This window comes from Xenopus laevis, chromosome 4L, assembly GCF_017654675.1.
Source record: "Xenopus laevis strain J_2021 chromosome 4L, Xenopus_laevis_v10.1, whole genome shotgun sequence".
Lineage (NCBI taxonomy): Eukaryota > Metazoa > Chordata > Amphibia > Anura > Pipidae > Xenopus > Xenopus laevis.
The window spans coordinates 108,088,626-108,110,782 of record NC_054377.1 but is presented as its reverse complement, the minus strand read 5'-3'; the positions used below and the strand labels follow the sequence as shown (position 1 = coordinate 108,110,782).

Here is a 22,157-nt window from a genome sequence, read left to right as displayed (position 1 = left end):
AGGTATGTGTAAGGGTGTGTTTCAAATGAGTGAGCACCAACCATTTGTTTTTTGTGGTGTGCTACCACCCTTAATGTGGACATGGTCTTTAAAGTTCTTGCCATGACATGGGTGTGGTTTAAATTGGGTGTGGTTTAAAAACAGGGAGTGGTCAACACTGGCTTCCATTATCGGGCCTCCACCACATAGGCCAGAAGAATTCCAGCACTCGGTACCACAGAAGTTGGACAGCCTTGCTCTACGTCATACTAAAAGTTAAATTAAAGGTCAACAACACCATTAATCACAAAGCTTCACTGCGACGACATCACTGCATTTTAATAGCACTTTTTTGGCTGGTGAACAAAGCTGTAACTGGAACACAGTGGCCAATGGCTATAAGCGCTCGTACAGCATACAAAGTGCAAAAATTATGGAAAATTTCTGCCAATTCTTATAACCCAAGCTGCACTTGGGTTATAACTTATCTGTTGCCAAAGTCCTCTGAATAAATTATTATGTTTTCTTCAGCAATGCTTGTAGAAAATGTTTGGTCAACCCAAGTCAAATTAATCCTTCTTTGAAAACTTGGAAGTCAGATTTGCCATCAGAAATTGTGGGGGCCCCTTTCACCTTCCTGACCTTGCCACCAATGTGCCCAACAACCACCCATCTGGAACATATTGTGCAATTGTTATTATTTTAATGCTGTTGTGTATGAAAATGTGGTTCTACAAGTATGGGATCAGTAATCCAGAATGCTTAGGAACTCGGTTTTTTGGATAAGGATGTGTTTTATAATCTGGAGTACCATACTGTAAATTTATCTTAAAAATAAAGTTTTTGTGTGATGTTGAGAGTGATATTCTGAGACAATTTGAAACTGGTTTTCATTTTTAATTATTTGCGATTTTGAATTTTTTTAGCTTTTTTGGTCAGCAGCTCTTCAGTTTGCAATTTTAGCAGCTATCTGCTTGCTAGGGGTTAGATTACCCTAGCAACTAGGCAGTGGTGTGAATGAGAAACTGGAAGATGTAAAAGAGGGCCTGAACAGAAAGAGAACATATAGAAAGTAACAATGAAATTGTAGCCTCATAGAACAATAGTCACTGGGGTCAGTGATCCCTGTTTAAAAGCTTGAGAGAGTCAGGAGAAGAAGGCAAATCACTCAAAAAATATAGCAAATAAAAATGAAGAACAATTGAAAAGAATTGGCCATTCTATAAAATACTAAAAGTTAACTTACATGGGAACCACCAAAAGTATGGTTCTGCCACCATTTTATGCAGTTTAGTTACAATCAAGTATAAGAATAAGGTACTGTTTTATTATATAAGCAAAATATTTTTTCAAAATTTGAATTGTTTGAATAGATTGGACTCTATAGCAGAATGCCTTCCTACAGTTCCTGCAAATCCATTGATATATCTGAATAACCTTACATGAAATGTATGGTACACTTACTTCCAGCACGAGTTTGACATGTTATCTTTTCCGCTTCTCCGTGAAGCTCTTCATTGAACGCCTTAACATACAAACTATAGTTTTTGTATGAAAGCAAATTTCCAAAAGTTTGAAAAGTTTCTTTAGAAGTTTTAGTATCTGTTTAGACAGTAAAAGCAAATTAATATGTAATACTAGGGTTGTGTTACTCATCCACAGTTTTCTTATTTTATCATTTACTATCTCACCACATCAGCCATTTGCTTTTATATAGTAATACTGAGAAAGGAACACAAGTAATTGAAAGGTAAAACCCTAACCCTAACCTCAATTAATACCTTTAGTGGCTAACTAAGATGATCACCATTGTAAGATTCACAAATTTACATTTCCTTTCTCTTATTTTATGTGACAGTTGATATATTAACAAGAAATGTTGTATATCCTATCCATATGTCATTTGTGTTTTTATAGTGAGCTTTGCTTATCATATTCTGTAATTCTGTGATTAGGGCATCTGGAAACCTACCAATATCTTGAAAAAAATAATCATTTTCACAAATCCTGCAAATCTTCAACTGATTTATTGCACAGTTTACAAGTCATTTTATCTTCCCCCACTCTCCAACACTGACTATTTCACACATCTCTGAGCGAAATTGGTATAGGCATTTGCTTTGTGTATGCTTAGGATGCTAGAAGGTGTAGTGCATGGACACTTGACAAACATATTTAAAGCAGTGGGGAGCGGAAATTATCAGTACATGCTGAATGAATGCATTGCTGTTTCAATACAAATAAAATAGAAAACAATATATTGATATATATTTAAAATATACCATTTTTGTAACCTTTGCTTTCTACGGCTTGCTTATAGTCAGGCAATGGGCCATTAAGAATTTCTGGTTTTTCCCACATAATAGTAATTGACGTATCAGTAGAATTAGAACATCGAAGTTTCATGATCTTCCCTGGTTCTGTTGGATAAGCAGAAAGCAATTGGAATCAGGTAGAATATTGAGAAATATGTGCTTGTGCTAGCAGATGCATTAGCTCAAGACAATAAAAGCACTTTTACAAAATATATTTTTTTGTCTTTCAAAGCTATTGCTAACGGGGGGCTAGTATTCACTCTGGCTATTTATAAGTAGAGCTCAAGTGGCATTTACATCCCTCACTGCCAGGGAAAAACTCAGCACATACACCTGCATGATGCTGTTCATGGCAATGTGGTGTACTCCTAAAATAATAAAGATGCATTTGCTCCACTGTGATTCTTTACCATGTATAAAAGAAATACTGACATCTTGCAATGCCATCAGCAGGACCCAATATCCTGGGAACTTGAAATTTCTCTACTTTCATGGCTACTATAACTCACTATGGAGCACTTTACTAATTCAGGATGGTGCACACCACAATAAAGAAAAGCAAGCAGTAACCTTACTTATAGTTTAATGATGATTAATTTTTTTGCATTGAAATTAACTGTTTTTAATTATCGCCTTGGACTAATCTGTATTAATTCATTGTTTTAAAAGTCAGGAAACAATTAACGGAACATTTATTTCAAGATAACTTAAACTGTTAGCATTTAATAGCTAAAGGAGGATTAAACTTAATGTTAGACCCCCCCCCCCCCCCAGTGACTGTAATCACTTTCCTGATACCCTAGGCTGGTGCTCCTGTTAGCAAAAAACTGCACCAGCCTGGGGTTTTCTGTATAAGCTGATCCACAGAGGTCTTCCTTTTCCGTCTTCTTTCCTCTGGACAAGGGCCTGCACAACAGAGTGAAAAGGCCTTCTTTTTTCCCAAAGTTTGGCTTTCACTTTACTGTGCATGCACCTGCCCGGACCAGAATGAAGAGAAGGAGAATTCAGGGGGGGGGTAGCTTCCTCCAAGACATATTTCTTAAATATGCCGTCTCCAATGTTTGCATGATAATTATTATGACATTTATGTCAGAACAACTTTTCAAGGTAGTTGTCACATGTATTCAAATGCATACATTTCAATAAGTTCTTCAGTGGTTTATTTAGCTATTAAATGCTAACGGCTTAAGTTATCAAGGACATTGGCATACTCATTAACCATCATCTAACTTTTAAAACTATTAATTAGAAAAGCTGGTTTTGCTGTACATTGACTTCAATACATTTTACCGAAAATTTGCAAAGCTTTCCATTTATCTAGAATTTTTGGCGAAGCCAAACTACATGATTTTGCTCATCACTTTTCCAGTCCCCTTTAGTGATATAGAAGGGATAGCATTTCTGCAAATAAAAAAAAAAATCTATTGTCCCTTTAAACATATTAACTGCAGCGTAAGTCAGTAGCAATATACAGCAACACAATTAATATCGATATTTAAAATGACAGAGGCAGTAGCTGTGGCTACATTGCAATACTTAAGCACTAATCCTATCAACAGGGGGGATTTAATACAAGCAGTAAACAAACTGCAAAACTTAGAACATAAATTTGCATTTCAAATTGTAATATTCTTCATTTGATATATATATATATATATTATTGGACATTACTGCAAATAGTACATTTATAAGGCCTGCTTATGTAGCATAGTTTGGTTATGACTATGTGCCATGAGATATAAAATGCCTCATGCATATTTAGTTTCATCTGTTTTAGATATAAAATTAATAAAGTGATATTTTCATTTATACACGCTGAATGGGACCTTATACCCCTCATGTGGCAGTGCTGTTACCTCCTCTCCTTCTATAAATTTTGTTTATAGAATTTACCAACAATGCTAGAAATAAATAAAAATGTGCTGCTTATGGTATATTGGTTGATGGTCAATCACTTCATTGGTTCTTATGGCCTATTTTTTAAAATGGTTTGATGCATCTGGCACTCAACCTTTGTACCACTCAAGTACACAACACTACAGTTAATACACCTCCTCAGAGGATACAATTCAATTTTATTGGGTCTGGATATAATATCTATTGGATGCAGCCAAAGAGCTAAGTGGAAGCAAGTTAGCCATAGCCTTAGACACCATAATATTTTACACACACACATAATAACAGACAAGCAGTAAATAACAAAAATACATAACACACAAAAACAAATTAAGCTTACTTCCAGCCTTTGTCAATATATGCTTCAATTTATTGATTATTGTCTTTTTTTTATAAATGAGCATTGCTGTGCAGTTATAGCCTGTGTAAGGTTCCAAGCCTGTCACTTCCCTTTTTGGACCATGAGCTGTGTATTTTTTAGAAGAATTGTTTTGATCTGTACAAAGAACAATATGATTTATTAACAAATATAAAACTTCTAATTATTGAACACAATATTCTGTTGCTTATAAGAGGCATGATCCAACACTTCACTAAATGCAACTCTTTTTCATGAGCCCTAAATCCATTCTCCTACAGCTAAATTAATGTAGAAGAGTCAAAATTCATTAACTTTACACAGCCCCCCAGAAGGGATTATCCAGCCAAGGCCTGGGCCTGTTACACAGTTAGTAGGGGTGGCCTGGGGTGTCAGGTTTCCATAGTCTTTAAAGGAGAGACTCACCATGTGTTCTGTATGTTTGGACCCCACTAGCTGGAGGGGATGTTTGGTCTGGAGAGTCTGAGGTACGAGGAGCAGCTAATGACAGGATAGATAATAGCTCATAATAGCTATTATTATATAATAGCTTCTGTATTTTGTACTATTTGGAAGTAACATTCAAAAGACTAAGGGGCAGATTTATCAAGGATCGAATTTTGAATAAGAAAAACTTTGAAATTCGAATAAAAAAATTTTATTAAAAAAAATCAACAGTTTTTTTGAATAGGCCGTTTTCGTTCAAATTCGAATCCTACTAATCAAAGTAACAATGTATTCAATAGAATTCGATTTAAAGTTTTTTATAAAAAAAACTTTGATTTTTCAGAGTCCACCAATTGACTTCAAATGGGTTCTAGGAGGTCCCCCATAAGCTAAAACAACAATTCGGCAGGTTTTAGATGGCAAATGGTCGAAGTCAAAGTTTTAAAGAGACAGTACATGATAAATTTCGATATTTGGATTTTCAAATTTGACTTAAATTCGACTCAAATTTGGACTATTCCCTAGTGGAAGTACACAAAAAATAGCTTGACCCTTGATAAATCTGCCCCTAATTGTATGATGCCAGACCAACTGCTGCCCAAGTTGTTGAGAGATCTGCTTGATGTGTTTGATATTTTTGAGCGTAACGCTTCCTCCATACTTTAGGAAGGGCCCACCTGAGGGAGAGAGTCACAAATAACTTATGCTCTGCCAGGAGCTGCAGGGAGTTGTGATTCACCAAGTCATTGTATAAATGAAAAGTGTTCCCCTCAGCTAAGGTTTACAGAAGAAAGCATTGCCAAAAACCAGGTACACAAGCAATTACTTCAGTCATCTCTCTCTTACTATGTATATGTGTACTTTCTAGGCATGCACCGAATCCCCAAATCCTTGTGAAAGATTCGGCCGAATACCGAACCGAATCCAAATCCTAATGTGCATATGCAAATTAGGGGAGGGAAAGGAAAAATGAACATTTTTTTCACTTATTTGTTTAGTGATGAAAAGTCATGTAATTTCCCTCCCCGCCCCTAATTTACATTGCAAATTAGGATTGTGATTCAGTCGGCCAGACACAAATGGGTTCGGCCAAATCCGAATCCTGCTGAAAAAGGCTGAATCCCGAACTGAATCCAGGATTCAGTGCATCCCTAGTACTTTCACAATGTCTTCAAATATAGCTAGAATAGTCATCTTCACTACTTGCTGAAAACCCAGAAAAAGTTGGATTTTTGGGCTAAACCCAGAGCAGACCATGAAAACTTTAAATTGAGATAGGTGCCTCTTCCATTATACAGAACCTCAACAGGTCTGAGATGGCGGATCTGCACCATCAGGGTATAATAAATCTCAAAAAATTCAAGTTTTTTTTCCACGAAAAATTCACGTTTTCTAATGAAAAAAAACTAGAATTTTTCGAAATTTGAATATTCTGATTTTAATAAATAACCCCCTAAGTGTTGCCTATGTCTATCATCACTACAGCAACAAGCTCCTAAATCTCCAGAATAGGTAAATTGGATAGGCAAAAATGGTCTCTTGTTAACTTGATCCACTAACTCATCGAGCTTTTGGATGCATTCATGTCCATGTGTCTGGAATGGGTTACCAATTAATTCGGATTCTAGGGCAATTCTTATCTAAGATAATCCTGATAGGAAAATATAAAGTGAATATGTTTTCTTTGGCTGGTACCTATAAACAACTGTGTTTCTTACCATAAATAGTTGTATTATAATATGTATCCTATCTTGAACTCCCAGTATCACTGACATGGTATCAGGGGAAAATAGGATTAGTAGTTCAACAACTGCTACAAGTTTATTATTGTAGGTCCCCCTACAGTACTAAAGGAGTAATTTTGGTGAACATTGAATAAGTGGCCTCTAGCTTTTGCTGAACTGCAACTCTTATATTCCTTTGAGAGCGATGACAAGTCTAGGTTGCAGGTACAGTAGACATTGAATTCAGAATAAAAATGATACAGTTTAAGTTATTTTCCATTTGTAAAGATTCATTTAATGTAACCCTCTCATTTTTGCTACTCGCCATGCCCTTGAATACTGGTTCCATTGCTTTGAGGAAAGCAAGCATTTTTGCAAAAAAAGCTGAGAACAGTATTGAAATCTGATTTTAAGTCATAAAGAGGAAAGTCTAGTTTATATATCAGGATGTTTTCACAGTAAGTGAATCAATTGTATATCAACTGTTCTTTTTAGATTGTTATTTTGCAAGTAAAGCTGGTTTTCTGATTTGAGAACTGAATGTGAAGTGACCAAACAAAACAAGTATACCTTACCTGTACAATTATAGTTTTCCTCTATCTGACACTTATCCAGTAGACTGGTATTGTTCCATTTAAAGATAATATTGGTTTGACCGGCTTCAGGCTTTAAATTAAAATTTTTGTCATCTGGAGGAAAGACAGTACTTTATTAGTGAGTATTTTTCAGTAGTACATTTCACAAGAAAGAAAATGCTAAACCTATTGCACTTGGCATGATTGTGTTTTATGCTGCCTTGCTTCCAGGCTTCAAAATGCCTCATAGTGGTGTCTAAGGGCTTCTACACATTCCGAACACATAGAAAATACTGCAGCTACATGTTATCTGAGTTCAGCTTTTCAGTATGCACCCAGGTATACAGTTCCCATACAGAAAAATGAAATCAGTTAATAAATTCCTGTGAGATGGAACACAAGACATTGTATGGGATTGCCCTTATGTAAGGTCCTTTACATGAATTCATTAAATTGCCAGGTCAAACAAAACTATACACTGATTGCATTTAAATAGACAGTGACATAAGTGCAAAGGAAGCAGATCCCATGACTACAGGGGGCCAGGGCCTGCTTCTTCTGTAACGGGACCCACAAACACCTGAGATTGCGTTTGGGGGGCTGGGGGCCCAGTGAAAAATTTTGCAGGGAGTCCTGGGCCCCCATAGTTATGCCACTATAGATGTTCAGTAGAAACTAGGGATACAATTAATTCACTTTTTTGGGATTCAGTCAAATCCAGGATTGAATCTGAACCCTAAATTGTATATGCAAATTTGTAAGAGGGAGAAAACACACATGTAGCGCACAAAATTTGTTGTTTTTAATTTCCATGATCATTTGACCTAAATTCGCATTATTTTAAGGGTTCAAATCTGGTTATGCTTGGCTCTTGGATTTGGACAAATCTAAATCCTGCTGAAACAAGCTCGGATTTGCCTAAATTCTGAACTACATCTGGGATCTGGCACATCCCTAGAGGAAACAAGGGTAACAATGAGTACACTGTATAAGGGCAGGCGAAAGAATAATAAGAATAAAAAGCATCAGCAGTACAGTCTGCACTGGTGTTGGTCAGTTAATTACTTTGCAGTTGGTTTTCTGAGCATTCCACTGCATAAAAACACAGGCGTTAACTGGCCCCAGTCTTGTCTATGCAGTTGGTAACTACAAATGTGTATGTAAAGGATGAACACAGATGAAATTGAATAGGCATACTTTTATCTGCATGCTGAGTTTGCAACACTGCATTCTCTGCAAATAACTGTAAGAATCATTAGGGATCTTACACACGGGCGTGTTTCCCTGAGCTCCCCTGCGTTGCGCTTTCTTCCGTTCAGCCGCATGGGGAGCGCAGGAGTAGACGCACTCAATTATAGTGAAGGGGGTTGTACTCACACAGACGCATGTTAGCAACAAAAGCAGGTGGGGCGCAGCATGTTGCATTTCACGTCTGTGTGAGTACAGCCCCCTTCACTATAATTGAGTGCGTCTACTCCTATGCTCCCCGTGGCTGAACGGAAGAAAGCGCAAGCAGTGGAGTGAAGGAAAACTGCCCTTGTGTAAAAGCCCTTAATCCCAATTGGGAAATGCACCATGGATTACTGATTCAGATGGCTGTTAGTATTTAATACTACTGATGAGCTGCACTCAGTACTGACAGCCACATAAAATTAATGCATCACTCTCATTAACATTTTCCAAATGAACAGGAACATTTTCTTGACAGTCAGTAAAGTTTTTTTTAAGCAGTAGAAAAGATTAAGTTTTTGGGACTCTCCAGTTTCTTCTGTCCCATAGTGTCTTACAGTCAAAAGGAACACATGTCCTGTCACACATACTCATGGGAAGTTCTAGGTTTTCGGAAGAGGTTCTAAAGGTAAATAAAACATTGTGGCATAATGAATTTAAGCTTACATGTAAGAAACTTTCCAATAAACATAATTAAACATTTTCCAATATTTTAAGAATATTTGTAGATGTATTGCTATTAAAAATAGATTCCTTTAATGCTTTGTCATTTCCTGCACTGCTAGTTCTGCTTTTACATAACATAAAAATAATGAAGTATATAGTCCAATATAGTGACATTTCTCCACCTTGTATTTTTGCAGTGAAAATTTTAGTGACATATTTTTTTTAATAAATAGCATCAATACACGTAGAGCATTGCATCCAATTTTTTAAGTCTTTCGGTAGTGACAGAGCCAGCAGTGCAGAAAAGTAGATACAAATGCTGTTTTCAATAGCAATTACATTTAAAAATGGTTTAAAAAATACAAAAACATTTTCAGTTTATGTATATTGGAAAGTTGCTTAGAAATGTATTTTATGATGCAAAGAGACTTCTGTTAGGGGAGTTGGGCATCTCCTTTAATTTCATAATATAGTGGTAATTTGTATGAATCAGGGCAGAGGAATTAAAAATAATAGCACTTAGGTTAATTGAAAAAAATGCAAGAAGAAGAAAATAAATATTTACACAATGGTATCTGTACTGGGAAAGTGATGTCGTTGATGCAAGGCCTCTCAATAAAGTTACATGTGACAGTAATGTCGGTACACTGGTCAAAAAGGAAAGTATAGCAAGTCTCATTTTGTTTGGTAAAATCTCTGTTACAGTTGAGTGTAAAATTTAGTTCTTCATTTGTCATATGCTCAATCATCACTGTTACTGAAATTTCACTGATGTCTTCATAGGTATCAATAATTCTGGGTTTTATATGACCTGTTAGGAAAGGAAAATACAAAGGTAAGACATGATGACACAGGCGAGCATATGATAGTTTTTAAAATTTCCCATGTGCTCATCCCATTGCTCCGATCCCAATTATGAAAATTTCAGCAAATAAAAGGGAGGGGATGGGTCGACGAACATCAGTGGGCCTTCTGTTTATCAGAAGATTTTGTTTATTAGTTTGTCAGTGGGAAGTTTTGAGTGTTATAGTTCAGCATCACCTAGAAGGACATACGTTTAAATTCTTGATTGAATTCTAAAATAATCCAACTATTTTTACACATTCTAAGAATATTCATGAAAGTGGCATTAAAGAAGAAGGAACAGCAACAATCACTGGTATGTGCCAAAAGTTAGGGACCCTCCTAATCAGTTACATGATACCCTGTGTCAGTGCTCCTATTTAGTGATGGGCGAATGATTCAACGCCGGAAAATAAATTTGCAAAACCGCAGCGAAAAAAAAAATAGCAAAACGGTGTAGGAGTAGTGATGGGCGAATTTGGGGTGTTTCGAAAAATTACCAAAACTGCGCCAGCGTCTCGTTTTTGACGCCAGCGTCCATTTTTTTGACGCCGGCGCACTTTTTTGGCATCCAAAAACTGGCAGGCATTTTGCTAATTTTTCGCCGTTTTGCAAATTTCGCGGGAAATTCACGAATTTTTCAGCGAATCGAAACACCCCAAATTCGCCCATCTCTACTCCTATTAGCAGAAAACTGCCCAGGCCCAGGGTTCTTCCTGTGAGCACCATAGTGCAATCCTATTCCTGCTTCTTCTTTCTTTGCAAGGGTATGCATGAGCAGTAGAGAGAAAAGCTGAATTTTAACAAAAAAGTAAACTTTTTCACCCTACTGTGCAAATGTCAGCCCCGGGGTAGTGAAGAAAGACAAAGTGCAAGAAGACGATCATTTCGTGGTGCTCGCATGGAAGAAACCCGTGCTGAGGCAGTTTTCTGCTAACAGGATCACTGGCCCAGGGTATCAAATACAATACAATCACTGAGGTTGCCCAACTTTCGGCACCCCAAGTAATTATGACTTTCCTTCCCCTTTAAGATAAATTGGAGTAAAATGTATGCCAGAAAATAATTATGATAAATTCACATTTGACTGAACACCATTATTATTTTGGAACCAAATTATCCCAATTTTTTTTTACATAAAAAAGTTGGAGTAACCAAACTTTAATTGGTTGAACTGCAAGTTTCTGATTCTGCCAGCAAAATGTCATTAGTATCACACAAAAAAACTTACATTAGCTTCATATTGTATGGCAAAGTTGTGTGGAGTAATTTGGTACTCCAAACACCAATTTAACACCAAAGCATACAAAACTGCTTCACAAAATGGAATATAATTTTTGATTTTGTTTCAAGGACAGTTTGAGTCCAATATAATAATAATATATACTGTTCCAATTTTAGTTTGCTTCACTTATCTAAATTGCTGTTATTGTAGCAATCGTGTCAGCCCAAATTAAATGTAAATTTTCTCCATTATTCAAAATATGTTTGTCATGCCAACTCTCATCCAGTTGTGCCAGGCCAGGGGCTAATAGAACATTACTTGGGCTAATTCTGATTCTTTGGCTTAAAGTCTACTATGAGAGGGCTTATGGTGTTAAGAAGTAATATTTACTTACTGCAATTACTGTCCATTTTACCTACAATGAAAAACAAAAGTCAATAATCATTCACGCAGATTGCAAATTAATTCTTTACAGACTGAGGGCAGGGGGCGGGATTACAAATGGCTCATAACACAAAAGAAAAATGGTACTTAAGGAGAAAATAAGTGTTTTCTGGCCACTTGTTAAAGTGTTTTTGATATGTGTGCTATGATGTATTTTAAATTAAGAAAAACACCTTGTTTAAAGTTAATACCTGTCTCAAAGTGATCTCACTCTCCCAACCGTTTACTATCACAATGACACTGCACTATGGTAACATTCCCAGATCATTTGAAATATCAGGGACACCTGCCATATACCTGTCCTATAATGAGTGACAGATTGCATTTAGATTTAACATTTTTTAAATAAATTGTCCTCAATTTACAAGTGAACTGATATATTTCAAATAGGTAGCAATCTGTAGAGTAAATGGCAGTTTAGCACTCATACCATTTTGGTGTTCCCCCTTTATATTTTACTGCATTTCATCCACATTCATTCTCCATCACTGTATGTATGCCCATTAAAAAAACAATAGGAATGTTTTCCTACCCCATGCATGTGTAAGTACGTGAAAAGTGTCCATCTGCATAATTCTGTCATTACAGTTCCCTGTGATTGACAGTTAATGGCAGGGAGGATGATAACGATGAGAGATATGTATCTTACCCTTTAGGACAATGTCCCACTGGATGTTTTGATTCATACTTTTTGTAGCAGTGATCAAAATGACAACTTAATTACACAGGTATTTTCACTGTAACCTGATTTAGTGGAGTTTTGACTTCTGCTTGATGATCAGAACACCCTGGGTAACATTGAGTCCCTTCTTTTTTATGAAACTCACTGTATAAACATTGCATTAACAAAATAATCATATATATATCACATGAGCAGCATTGTGGAAAAGTGAGAATGTGTAGTGTCCTGTTGGTTCTGCAGTGTATGTTTGCAGGCAGAGATAGCACATATTGCAGTGGGTGCTTGTCTGAGGATGGTCACCTATTGGGGTAGGACTGATGGAGAAGTTTGCAGTTGGTGAGATGGTTGTATGGAAGTCTGAAGTGTTGCGGGAACCTAGAGTGAGGGAAAAAGAAGAAGCAAATACATTTATACAACATACATTCTTATTTAATAATCTAGCAAATTCAACATATTTATGTTATTTGTATGCAAAAAAAAACAGACAATATTTTATAACATGAATGCATATCCCTTTATTGTAGTTTTATATCTGCTTTAACTCCTGCACCCCACAGTATTAATATAGAAATGTGCTACAAATTTCATTATTGCATCACAAGTTTCCGTACATACTCAAGTGTTTTTTCATACTAGAACACAAGTATATTTTTCCCCTTTGAAGAAGCTTCAGCAAAATGTCAGGCTATAAGAAGCATACAGAAATAAAACAATAGCGCACTATGTTTGTGTTTGCCTTATCACAAATATAGTGCAATATTTTTCCACTGTTGTGTGTCTCCTTATAGCTGGATTACAAAGTACAGGTATGGGACCTATTATCCAGAATGCTCAGGACCTGGGTCTTTCCGGATAATGGGTCTTTCCGTAATTTGGATCTTCACACCTTAAGACTACTAGAAAATCATGTAAACATTAAATAAACCCAATAGGCTCATTCTACTTCCAATAAGGATTAAATATATCTTAGTTTGGATCAAGTACAAGCTACTGTTTTATTATTATAAATAAAAAGAAAACCATTTTAAAGAATTTGGATTATTTGATTATAATGGAGTCTATGGGAGACGGCCTTTCCGTAATTCGGAACTTTCTGGATAACGGGTTTCCGGATAACGGATCCCATACCTGTATATCGTTGGCAAATGTTTGATGTATGTCTGGAGAAGGGGTGTTTCTTTTTCAACCTGAACTACTGTTATTTTCTATATTCATACATGAACAAATAAATACTGTACAGACCACACAACAATCAGCATAAAATCATTTCAACATCTATTTTTATATATGACATACACCTACACATTGCTTTACCCATACAGGTATTTCTGCATGTATCCATACATCACCCAAGGATTTACACATGCATCTGTGTACAAAATATTCCACACATCTCTACTTAAAGTTTTATCTCAAATGATTCTTATTAGTTGCTGTAATTATTGTACAAAGGTCTGTAAAGACATTTTTTGAATTACTTATATTAGATAAATGTCTGTAAAGACGACTAGTACTTCTCAAATATTATTAAAGGGGAACTATCACGAAAATGAAAATTTAATGTAAGCTTCATCATATTGAAATAAGAAAACTTTGTAAATACAATCAATTTAATATTCAGCATTGTTTCTGATATACTCAAGTTTATCTTCCCTGTTCCTCTCTCAGCATCTGTTTCTCTTTATTCTGTATTCTTGCAGCAGTTGGGTGTCAGATAGTCATTGACAGTTAGATCCAATATATCTTATATGTGGCTTACTTTCCAAGCAAATGGATTAAAGCTCATTCAAATAACTGATTTCAGTACAAAAAAATCTAACAAAATTACTGCCTTTTGCACAAATTCTGCTTGTAGAGAGACAGGATTTCTGGTTATTTTAATAGAGTGAGCTCTAATACATCTTATAGGTCCCCCTATAAAATATATTGGATCTAACTGGTCAATGACTATCTGACACCCAACTGCTGCAGTCCAGAATTTCTAATTGATTGTATTTAGAAAGTGTTTTATTTCAGTATGCTGGGTCATAAGAAGTGAACATAATAATTTCATATGAATTGAATATATTGATGCTTGTGAAAATATACATTTAACTTTTAAAGAGGACTGATATTCCAGACTTCCCAATTAAAAGGTATTCCTTGCTTGTGATATTACTACAGCATTGAATAACTAATATTTTTAACATAATTGAATAACCCATACTGTACTATGAACAAGTATTATGTATGAATAATTACAGGTACAAAAGTCACAAAACTTTGAAAAATATACTCATTCCTCATTAATTTCCCTGCAAAACCAGATAGAACAAGTGGTGAACATACATAAACTTGAGCAGCCAAACCTGAGGTGGTATTGCCTTCATATGAAGGTGTGCGTGCAGTTGAATCAGCAGAGCTGTTGGGTGTAGGTGTGAGATCGTCTTTGTTAGTATAGGGTGCATGCGTGAAAGAGGAAGATTCTTGTGAGACACCTGTTACAGAATTTATAGCATCAGATCACCAGTAGGAAAAAAACCTGAACATATTAAACATTCCAATTCTATAGACTTTTAGGACTTACCTACATCTAATTTGTATTCATTAGAGTGTGTAAACATATTCCCTCCTTACAGCTAGAACAGAATCTAAACATATTCCTCATAGACTGTAGCATTTGGCCCAAATAGCCACCCATTTGTGTCATTGCCTTTTGCATCAGTACATTTTCATCAATCTGTACATATAGTAGCTGTTGATACATCGAGGCATGTGGACTTACTGCCTGAGCATCATAAGCTGTGTCCTCCTCTTAAGCTTTGACAAACTGCCCTGTATCCTATCAAAATTCAAGAACTCAGAAATCTGGTTTACCAGATACCTCCATTGGGCATCATTTGGAAGGTCACCTGCCAGTTTTCAAAACAACAGAGCAATGAAGGGGAATTACTTTTAATAATCATATTAAGATTTTGGTTCTAACATTTTTTTGGTTCTAACATTTTGCCCCTTGTTGAAGCAAGCCCTAATTAAAGGCAAAGTACTGGAATACTCAGATTTCTTCAGGTTCTCCTCTAGTATAAAAGCAGCATACGAGTGTGACACTGTTGCTTGAGAATCTGATAATATATTTATTTTTCAAGGAGAATGATTCCCACAATGATTTCCAGAGACTATACAATGTAGTTGCAACATTTCCAACTAAAATGCTACTTTTATATCTCTTTGCAATTGTATTATCAGACCATGTTGACGTGTTTTTCTACAGGCTCTCTGAATAAAAAATATATGTAATACCAGCACTGTACCAAAACCAAAAGGCTACATTTGTTAAAACCATGTCCAGTGCTGATGCTTAGTTAAGAATACGTATGTCTTTTTAACACATCAGAACAAAGCAGAGTAATCCCTAAAGACACGAAGGGTGTTTGATGGATGCCTAGCCGGACCTGTGCTTGAGCTCAGAGTGAATGTGCTGGTTGGAGTGAGTGTAGAAGAGACAGCAGAGCTGGTGCTTGCAAGTAAGGGATCTTTGCTGGCACTGAATGGAGGTGGTGTGAACCCATCACTTGTATTAGATTGGAAATCACCTGAAATAAGAATTATATCATCAATAAATGTAACTTTTAAAATTATTTTTCAAGGTATTAATAGAAAATGTTCAGCTAAGGTATCTCACATATAGGTTACTATGTCATGTGTTTTTGTTTTCTAAATGATTACATATTGCTAAGGTCTACAACTTTTCAAACCAATACCCTTCTGCTACAGTTTACAAATTCCTGATCTGATGATGTATAATAAATAGCATATGCTGATGATGTATAATAAATAGCTTAACATATATGTACTGGTCCTTTTAGATGAGCCCTGATACTACTACAATTCTTAGGATAATTTTATATCTCAATGACATTCTAAGGAACTACTCTAAATAGACAAACTTTTCAAAGGGTGTTTGATGGATGCCTAGCCGGACCTGTGCTTGAGCTCAGAGTGAATGTGCTGGTTGGAGTGAGTGTAGAAGAGACAGCAGAGCTGGTGCTTGCAAGTAAGGGATCTTTGCTGGCACTGAATGGAGGTGATGTGAACCCATCACTTGTATTAGATTGGAAATCACCTGAAATAAGAATTATATCATCAATAAATGTAACTTTTAAAATTATTTTACAAGGTATTAATAGAAAAGGTTAACCTAAGGTATCTCACATATAGGTTACTATGCCATGTGTTTTTGTTTTCTAAATGATTACATATTGCTAAGGTCTACAACTTTTCAAACCAATACCCTTCCAGCTACAGTTTACAAATTCCTGATCTGATGATGTATAATAAATAGCATATGCTGATGATGTATAATAAATAGCTTGACATATATGTACTGGTCCTTTTAGACTACTACAATTCTTAGGATAATTTTATATCTCAATGACATTCTAAGGAACTACTCCAAATAGACAAACTTTTCCCACTAGTTTCTAGTCAATCATAAATATTACATGGCCAATTAATGGTTTGTTGGAGCTTTGAACATATAATGGTACAAGCCACCTTTGCTCTTCGTTGGCTTTTCCATCATAGTCCAGAAAGTTACCTACAGAATGGAAGGTAGAACAGATGCACAGGGAATTACAAATGACAAGAGATTATAACATACTGAGGAATATGTACTCCCTGTAGGAAAATCTACTTATGAAATCTGCTTTAATTTCCCGTCTAATATACAGGAGAGCATTTTGCATGTATCAGAGCATATCACAATTGCTACAATACTGATGATGAGAGAAGCATGGAAAATAAGTTACTTTGGGTGCTGTTGGTAGTGAGTGCTGTGGTGGTTGCAGAAGTCTGAGATTGGATGAGAATGGGTGAAGATGAAGGTATGATTGAGGTGGTACCTGTGAAATGAGGATAAAAACTGTTTAAATCGATTATCCATGCTGCATGATTACAACAAAAAGCTGCACAATTTTATGATAAATATTGCACATAAAGATTCTGCTCTCTTATTTAATAATAAAGGATGCCTATGTAATACACCAAAAGGTTGTATAGGTTTCATAATTCATTGGAAGTTTAACATATAAGAGCTTGAATTAGGGGTTATAGGGCGGCAAATAAAGCTTTTTTTAAGGGGAGACGTTGGGTCTGGTGTCATCTTTCTCACCTGGATATCCAGACAGCAGGAAGGCCCACCCTTCTTCCCTCTTATTAAAAAAAAGACTGCTAGGGTTAAGGAACATGGCGGAAATTAGTGAATTGAACTGACTCACTAATGGGCCATAGGACATAGCTTCATAATAGTCGAGGATTGACTTCATGGGCACTGCCATTGGTCCTGGGAAGCAGTAGAGTGATGGGTGGAAGGGAAGAAAATCACAATTTCTTTGTGTGTGAGAAGAAAAGTCACATGATTTTAAGGATTTGGTTTTGCCAGGCACTTGGATTTGTCTGAATCCAAATACAACTGGAAAAGCCAGAATTCCAAACTGAATCCTGGATTTGGTGCATCCATAGTTTGAATAGTAATAGCTTAGCCTTCATTAAATGAAAAATGTTATTGGGCTATTGTTATACTAATTAAAATTGCTGTGGACAGAATGATCAAAATTCAAATACAAGGTGCCTGTCTGATTCTTTCAAAGAAGAATGTGGAGGTTTTTGCTTGGGCTGCAGCAGGAGTTTTTATGGCAGTGAAGTTTAAAATAAGTCAGAGATATCAAACCTGAACATTAAGGTACCAGAGGATGCACACAGTGGGCGTGGTTGTTTGGGTCTCCAGTGATATCACCCTGACATAACTGAATGCACAGAGAGCATTCAGACAGGGAAAATAGCAAAACACAGGGGAATTACTTCTAGAGGTCCTGTAGAAGTCAATGGCCCTTTACCAATTTGAAGATATTGTGGTCTGAACTGGGTTTCCTATGATAATACGAAAAATTTGTAGTTTTCAGGAAATAACTTGAAAAGATCGAGAGATTCAGGAGTCAAATCTGAACAATTTCAGATTTTTTCACAGTTTCATTGAGACTTTTCCTGAACCTAATTTTTCATGTTATTTTGTTAATAAATAAGGTAAAATTGTGGATGGGAGTTTGGTCAAGTTTTTTTTATTGAAATTGTGAAAAAAAATTTAGTTCTAGTAAATAACCTGCCAAGTGTTGAGAGGCTTATATTTGGTAACTTCTGAAAAAAACAGATGAGATTGTAAGACTGAAACGTTGCTGCTGTTTGTCTGTCTTGAAATAAGCCCTTTTGGAATAAAGACCTTTTAAGAATATATCTCAAGTGTGGTGCTGTCTGTTCATCGAATTTGTTTACAGAACGGGTGGAAGTGGCCACCTCAGACCTGCACCTGCATCCAATATACCCTAAGGGTGAGTGCTGAATTCTAATCTCCATTTCAAAAACAGATGAGTTGACAGCTGTGGTAAGTAGGTAGCAATCCCTATAGTCTTCCACAGTTATGAATTCTTTCCCTTCTTACCAGTGTGGAGTTCATTACACAAGATTAACTAGCAGGTTAGTTATAACATACAGTATAATCAAACAGATATCAACCTATATTCAGTTGCTCTGTTTTGTACAGTCTTTTTTCAACAAAAGATTATTAAGATTTTTTTTAATACAACAATGGCAAGAACCATACTGTCGATTTCGTACATTCCATTAGGGATGCACCAAATGCACATATTTAGCATTTGCCCAAATACTGAATCTGTCTCCTAATTTGCACATGCAAAAAATTTGCACTTTTCTTAATCATGTGTACTAAAGTCAAGTGAAATTTCTTGAAGGCACTGTACCTACTTTTTGCCTAAAATTCAATGGTTTATCATGAAACTAACAAGTTGAGCTAGTAAATGTGGCTGACAAACTATTAAACCCCTATGCCTATCCGAATATTGTGATGTCCCTAGTTTACCCTTTGTAAGAAAAAACATACAAAACCATGACTAAGGCATGTCTGTCCCACTTTAGTACAAGCTCTAGTACAAGCAAAAGTCATACAATGTAAAACTGCAGATGTCTATACAGGTATGTGACCTGCTATCCAGAATGCTCGGGACCCGGGGTTTTCCGGATAACGGATCTTTCTGTAATTTGGATCTTCATGCTTTAAGTATACTAGAAAATCATGTAAACATTAAATAAACCCAATAGGCTGGTTTTCCTTCCAGTAAGGATTAATTATATCTTAGTTGGGATCAAGTACAAGATTCTGTTTTATTATTACGGAGAAAAAGGAAATCATTTTTAAACATATGGATTATTTGGATAAAATGGTGTCTATGGGAGACAGCCATTCCGTAATTCAGAGCTTTCTGGATAACGGGTTTCCGGACAACGGAACCCATACCTGTACCTCTCTGTGGGCACTACATGGAAAAAATATTAGCATAGAATTGTAAAGTTATTGATTTACTGCATTTATTATATGTACTTATATAAAGGGCATTATTATGCCCTTTAATCAATTATTTTCTCCTCTGCTTCTTCCAGTACTTGTTGTGTCTGACAAAGCAGGAATTAGTCCCTGTGTAAAATATATAATGAAGTAGGAGAATTTCTGATGAATCAGATGAAAGTGAGTGTAGGACTGGCCATACCAGGGATGATTTGACGTAGTTGGTTTACTTAAAGGGGTTGTTCGCCTTCCAAACACTCTCTTTCAGTTGAGTTGTTTTCAGATTGTTCACCAGAGATAAAGACTTTCCAATTGCAATCACTTTCCCTCTTTTATTTCTTACCATTTTTCCAAAATTGAAGTTTAAAATATAATGTCTCTGGTGTTTGAGTCTGGCAGCTCAGTAATTCAGGTGCAGATTCTGAACTGTTACAATTTGCTACATTTCTCAGGAGCATCTGTGGAATATTAACAACTACTGTATTAATTCTAACAGCTGCCTGTAATGAAACTCAGGGATTCTGTTCAACAGGGACAAAGATAAGAAATGTATCAACTAAATTAATTTTTCTTCTATTGTTGCATCCCCCCCCACCAAAAAAATGCTCTCCTCCCTTGAAAATAATCTTAATTGATCTTACCAGTATTTGCTTGGTTTCCTGAAAAGAAAGAAAAGGGAGAGAAAAAACAAAGTTTAGATATCGAGGATATGGTTTAAAACAGCATTGTGGTCAGTTCTATGCCAGCACATACAATAAATTGTGGGACACGCAGTGCACGTACAGGTTTAGAAGTGTTCACAAAATAATTTTTTTGCTCACACAGCCAAGAAAAAAATCGAGGGAACATTGGGTAAAGTCAGGACCAGATACTATCAAGTTTAGGCACTATTGTAAACATTCTGATTTATATTTTGATAAACTGTACACAATATTTCAAACTTGATTTACCATATATGCTTCATCAAAAACACAGATGAACATGTGGACATTGCACAGCAAACCAACAAAATGGCTGCAGTACTTTGGAACTGTCGCTAGAAGGCAGTCTTGCCTCAGCTATAGTATAAAATGAATCTTAAATCCTTAAACTAGAAAGTTTTTTGAGAAAGCCAACAATTGACAAAAGATGCAGGCAATATAAGCAAATTATAAAAAGTAACCTATGGTGTAATAAGGTAAAGTTAGAAGATAAAACAAAGCCTTTCAGAAATATAACAGTATGATATCTTATTTACATCCAGTTATAGCTGTGTGTCTTGGATACTGTATTTCTGTTCTTGTTTGAGGGAATTCTGTAAGTTGCAGTTCAACAGCAGCTGGAGGGCCAGGTCTCTCTGTCATATATCCTCGTAATATCTGACAGCTCTTAACTATTGTTTTTTTTGTTAACATGATTTTACAAAGGGTCCTTGTGATGCTAGGAGCTAGGATTCTAGAAGGTAGAATTCTTGGCTGCCCTACCCTAAAACCAGATCTGTCACCAAAAGAAGTTTAATATACATAGTTGTGTCTACAATGAGGTTATTCATACATAAGGCCAGACTTATTTACAATGATGAAACTCCATGCGATACAGTAAACAGATCTGGTGAAGTGCAAGTGCCTCTGACGTGCAAGACCATTCTGGGAAGGGATTTAAATAGAAAATATGCATTCAGTACCTGTGCAAATTACCAAGTGCGGATGTGACAAGGTTTGGTGGCAGATGTGGGATTTTATATTACTGTATTTCCTTTTGAGAATGCAAATTGAAAATCCCACCTGTCGTGTCTGAGATAAAACACACTCACTTTCAACAAACGGTCATGAAATACAAAAGTGTGTCACAGGTGTAAGATCGGTCTCAGCCTTCTGTGAGCACCCACCACAACATTTATCTCACCGCACTGCCAAACTATAACCTTATAATATATGTGCCAATGCAAAAATGCTTAGGCCTTTATATCTGAAGACACTGACAGACAAGCAATCCCTGTTTTGTTTAAAGGCGAGGCCAATTTTTAGCAGTTTAAAATGTCTAAATGTCCTTAATATATGGATAATGGGTGAGTACAGAGGATCCCATGTCTTGGAGCACTCTTTATACTGCTTATGAGCAATGATGAACGTTTCCTCATTTGAATACAAAATACAAGGATAAATAAAATAACAAATAGCACTACAGGTGTCTCACAAACTTTGCAGTATACTTTTCATGCGCCCTTTACCGGCACTTTTTTAGGGTACTTTCATTTTTTATTTTTTTTCTAATTGTCTTATTTACATATAGGAGCCAAGGAAGACCCGGTTCTCTTCCTGTTTCAAAACATATAAAGCAACTCAATTTTGTCTTCTCCGCAGTTCGGGCAAGTCAACCTAGTTCTGTTCTCATTCCCACA

At 36.1% G+C, this 22,157-nt stretch overlaps 1 protein-coding gene across 7 annotated transcripts in view; it reads right to left on the bottom strand.

Moving 5' to 3' along the window:
- ptprc.L (protein tyrosine phosphatase, receptor type C L homeolog) overlaps positions 1-22,157 on the bottom strand; it is an 84,029-nt gene that overhangs the window by 23,633 nt on the left and 38,239 nt on the right. Inside the window, exons 3-14 of one of the 7 annotated variants that reach the window (XM_041590597.1) lie at positions 20,419-20,436; positions 17,172-17,264; positions 16,346-16,486; positions 15,816-15,956; positions 14,733-14,861; positions 12,685-12,759; positions 11,653-11,673; positions 9,756-10,001; positions 7,295-7,408; positions 4,531-4,686; positions 2,262-2,399; positions 1,444-1,581 (exon numbers count right to left, since the gene is read on the bottom strand). In XM_041590597.1, coding sequence (XP_041446531.1) covers positions 1,444-1,581; positions 2,262-2,399; positions 4,531-4,686; positions 7,295-7,408; positions 9,756-10,001; positions 11,653-11,673; positions 12,685-12,759; positions 14,733-14,861; positions 15,816-15,956; positions 16,346-16,486; positions 17,172-17,264; positions 20,419-20,436 — 1,410 coding nt within the window. The remainder of the gene's footprint in view (positions 1-1,443; positions 1,582-2,261; positions 2,400-4,530; positions 4,687-7,294; positions 7,409-9,755; positions 10,002-11,652; positions 11,674-12,684; positions 12,760-14,732; positions 14,862-15,815; positions 15,957-16,345; positions 16,487-17,171; positions 17,265-20,418; positions 20,437-22,157) is intronic. The other 6 variants (XM_041590598.1, XM_041590599.1, XM_041590600.1 and 3 more) reach the window with 6 other exon arrangements.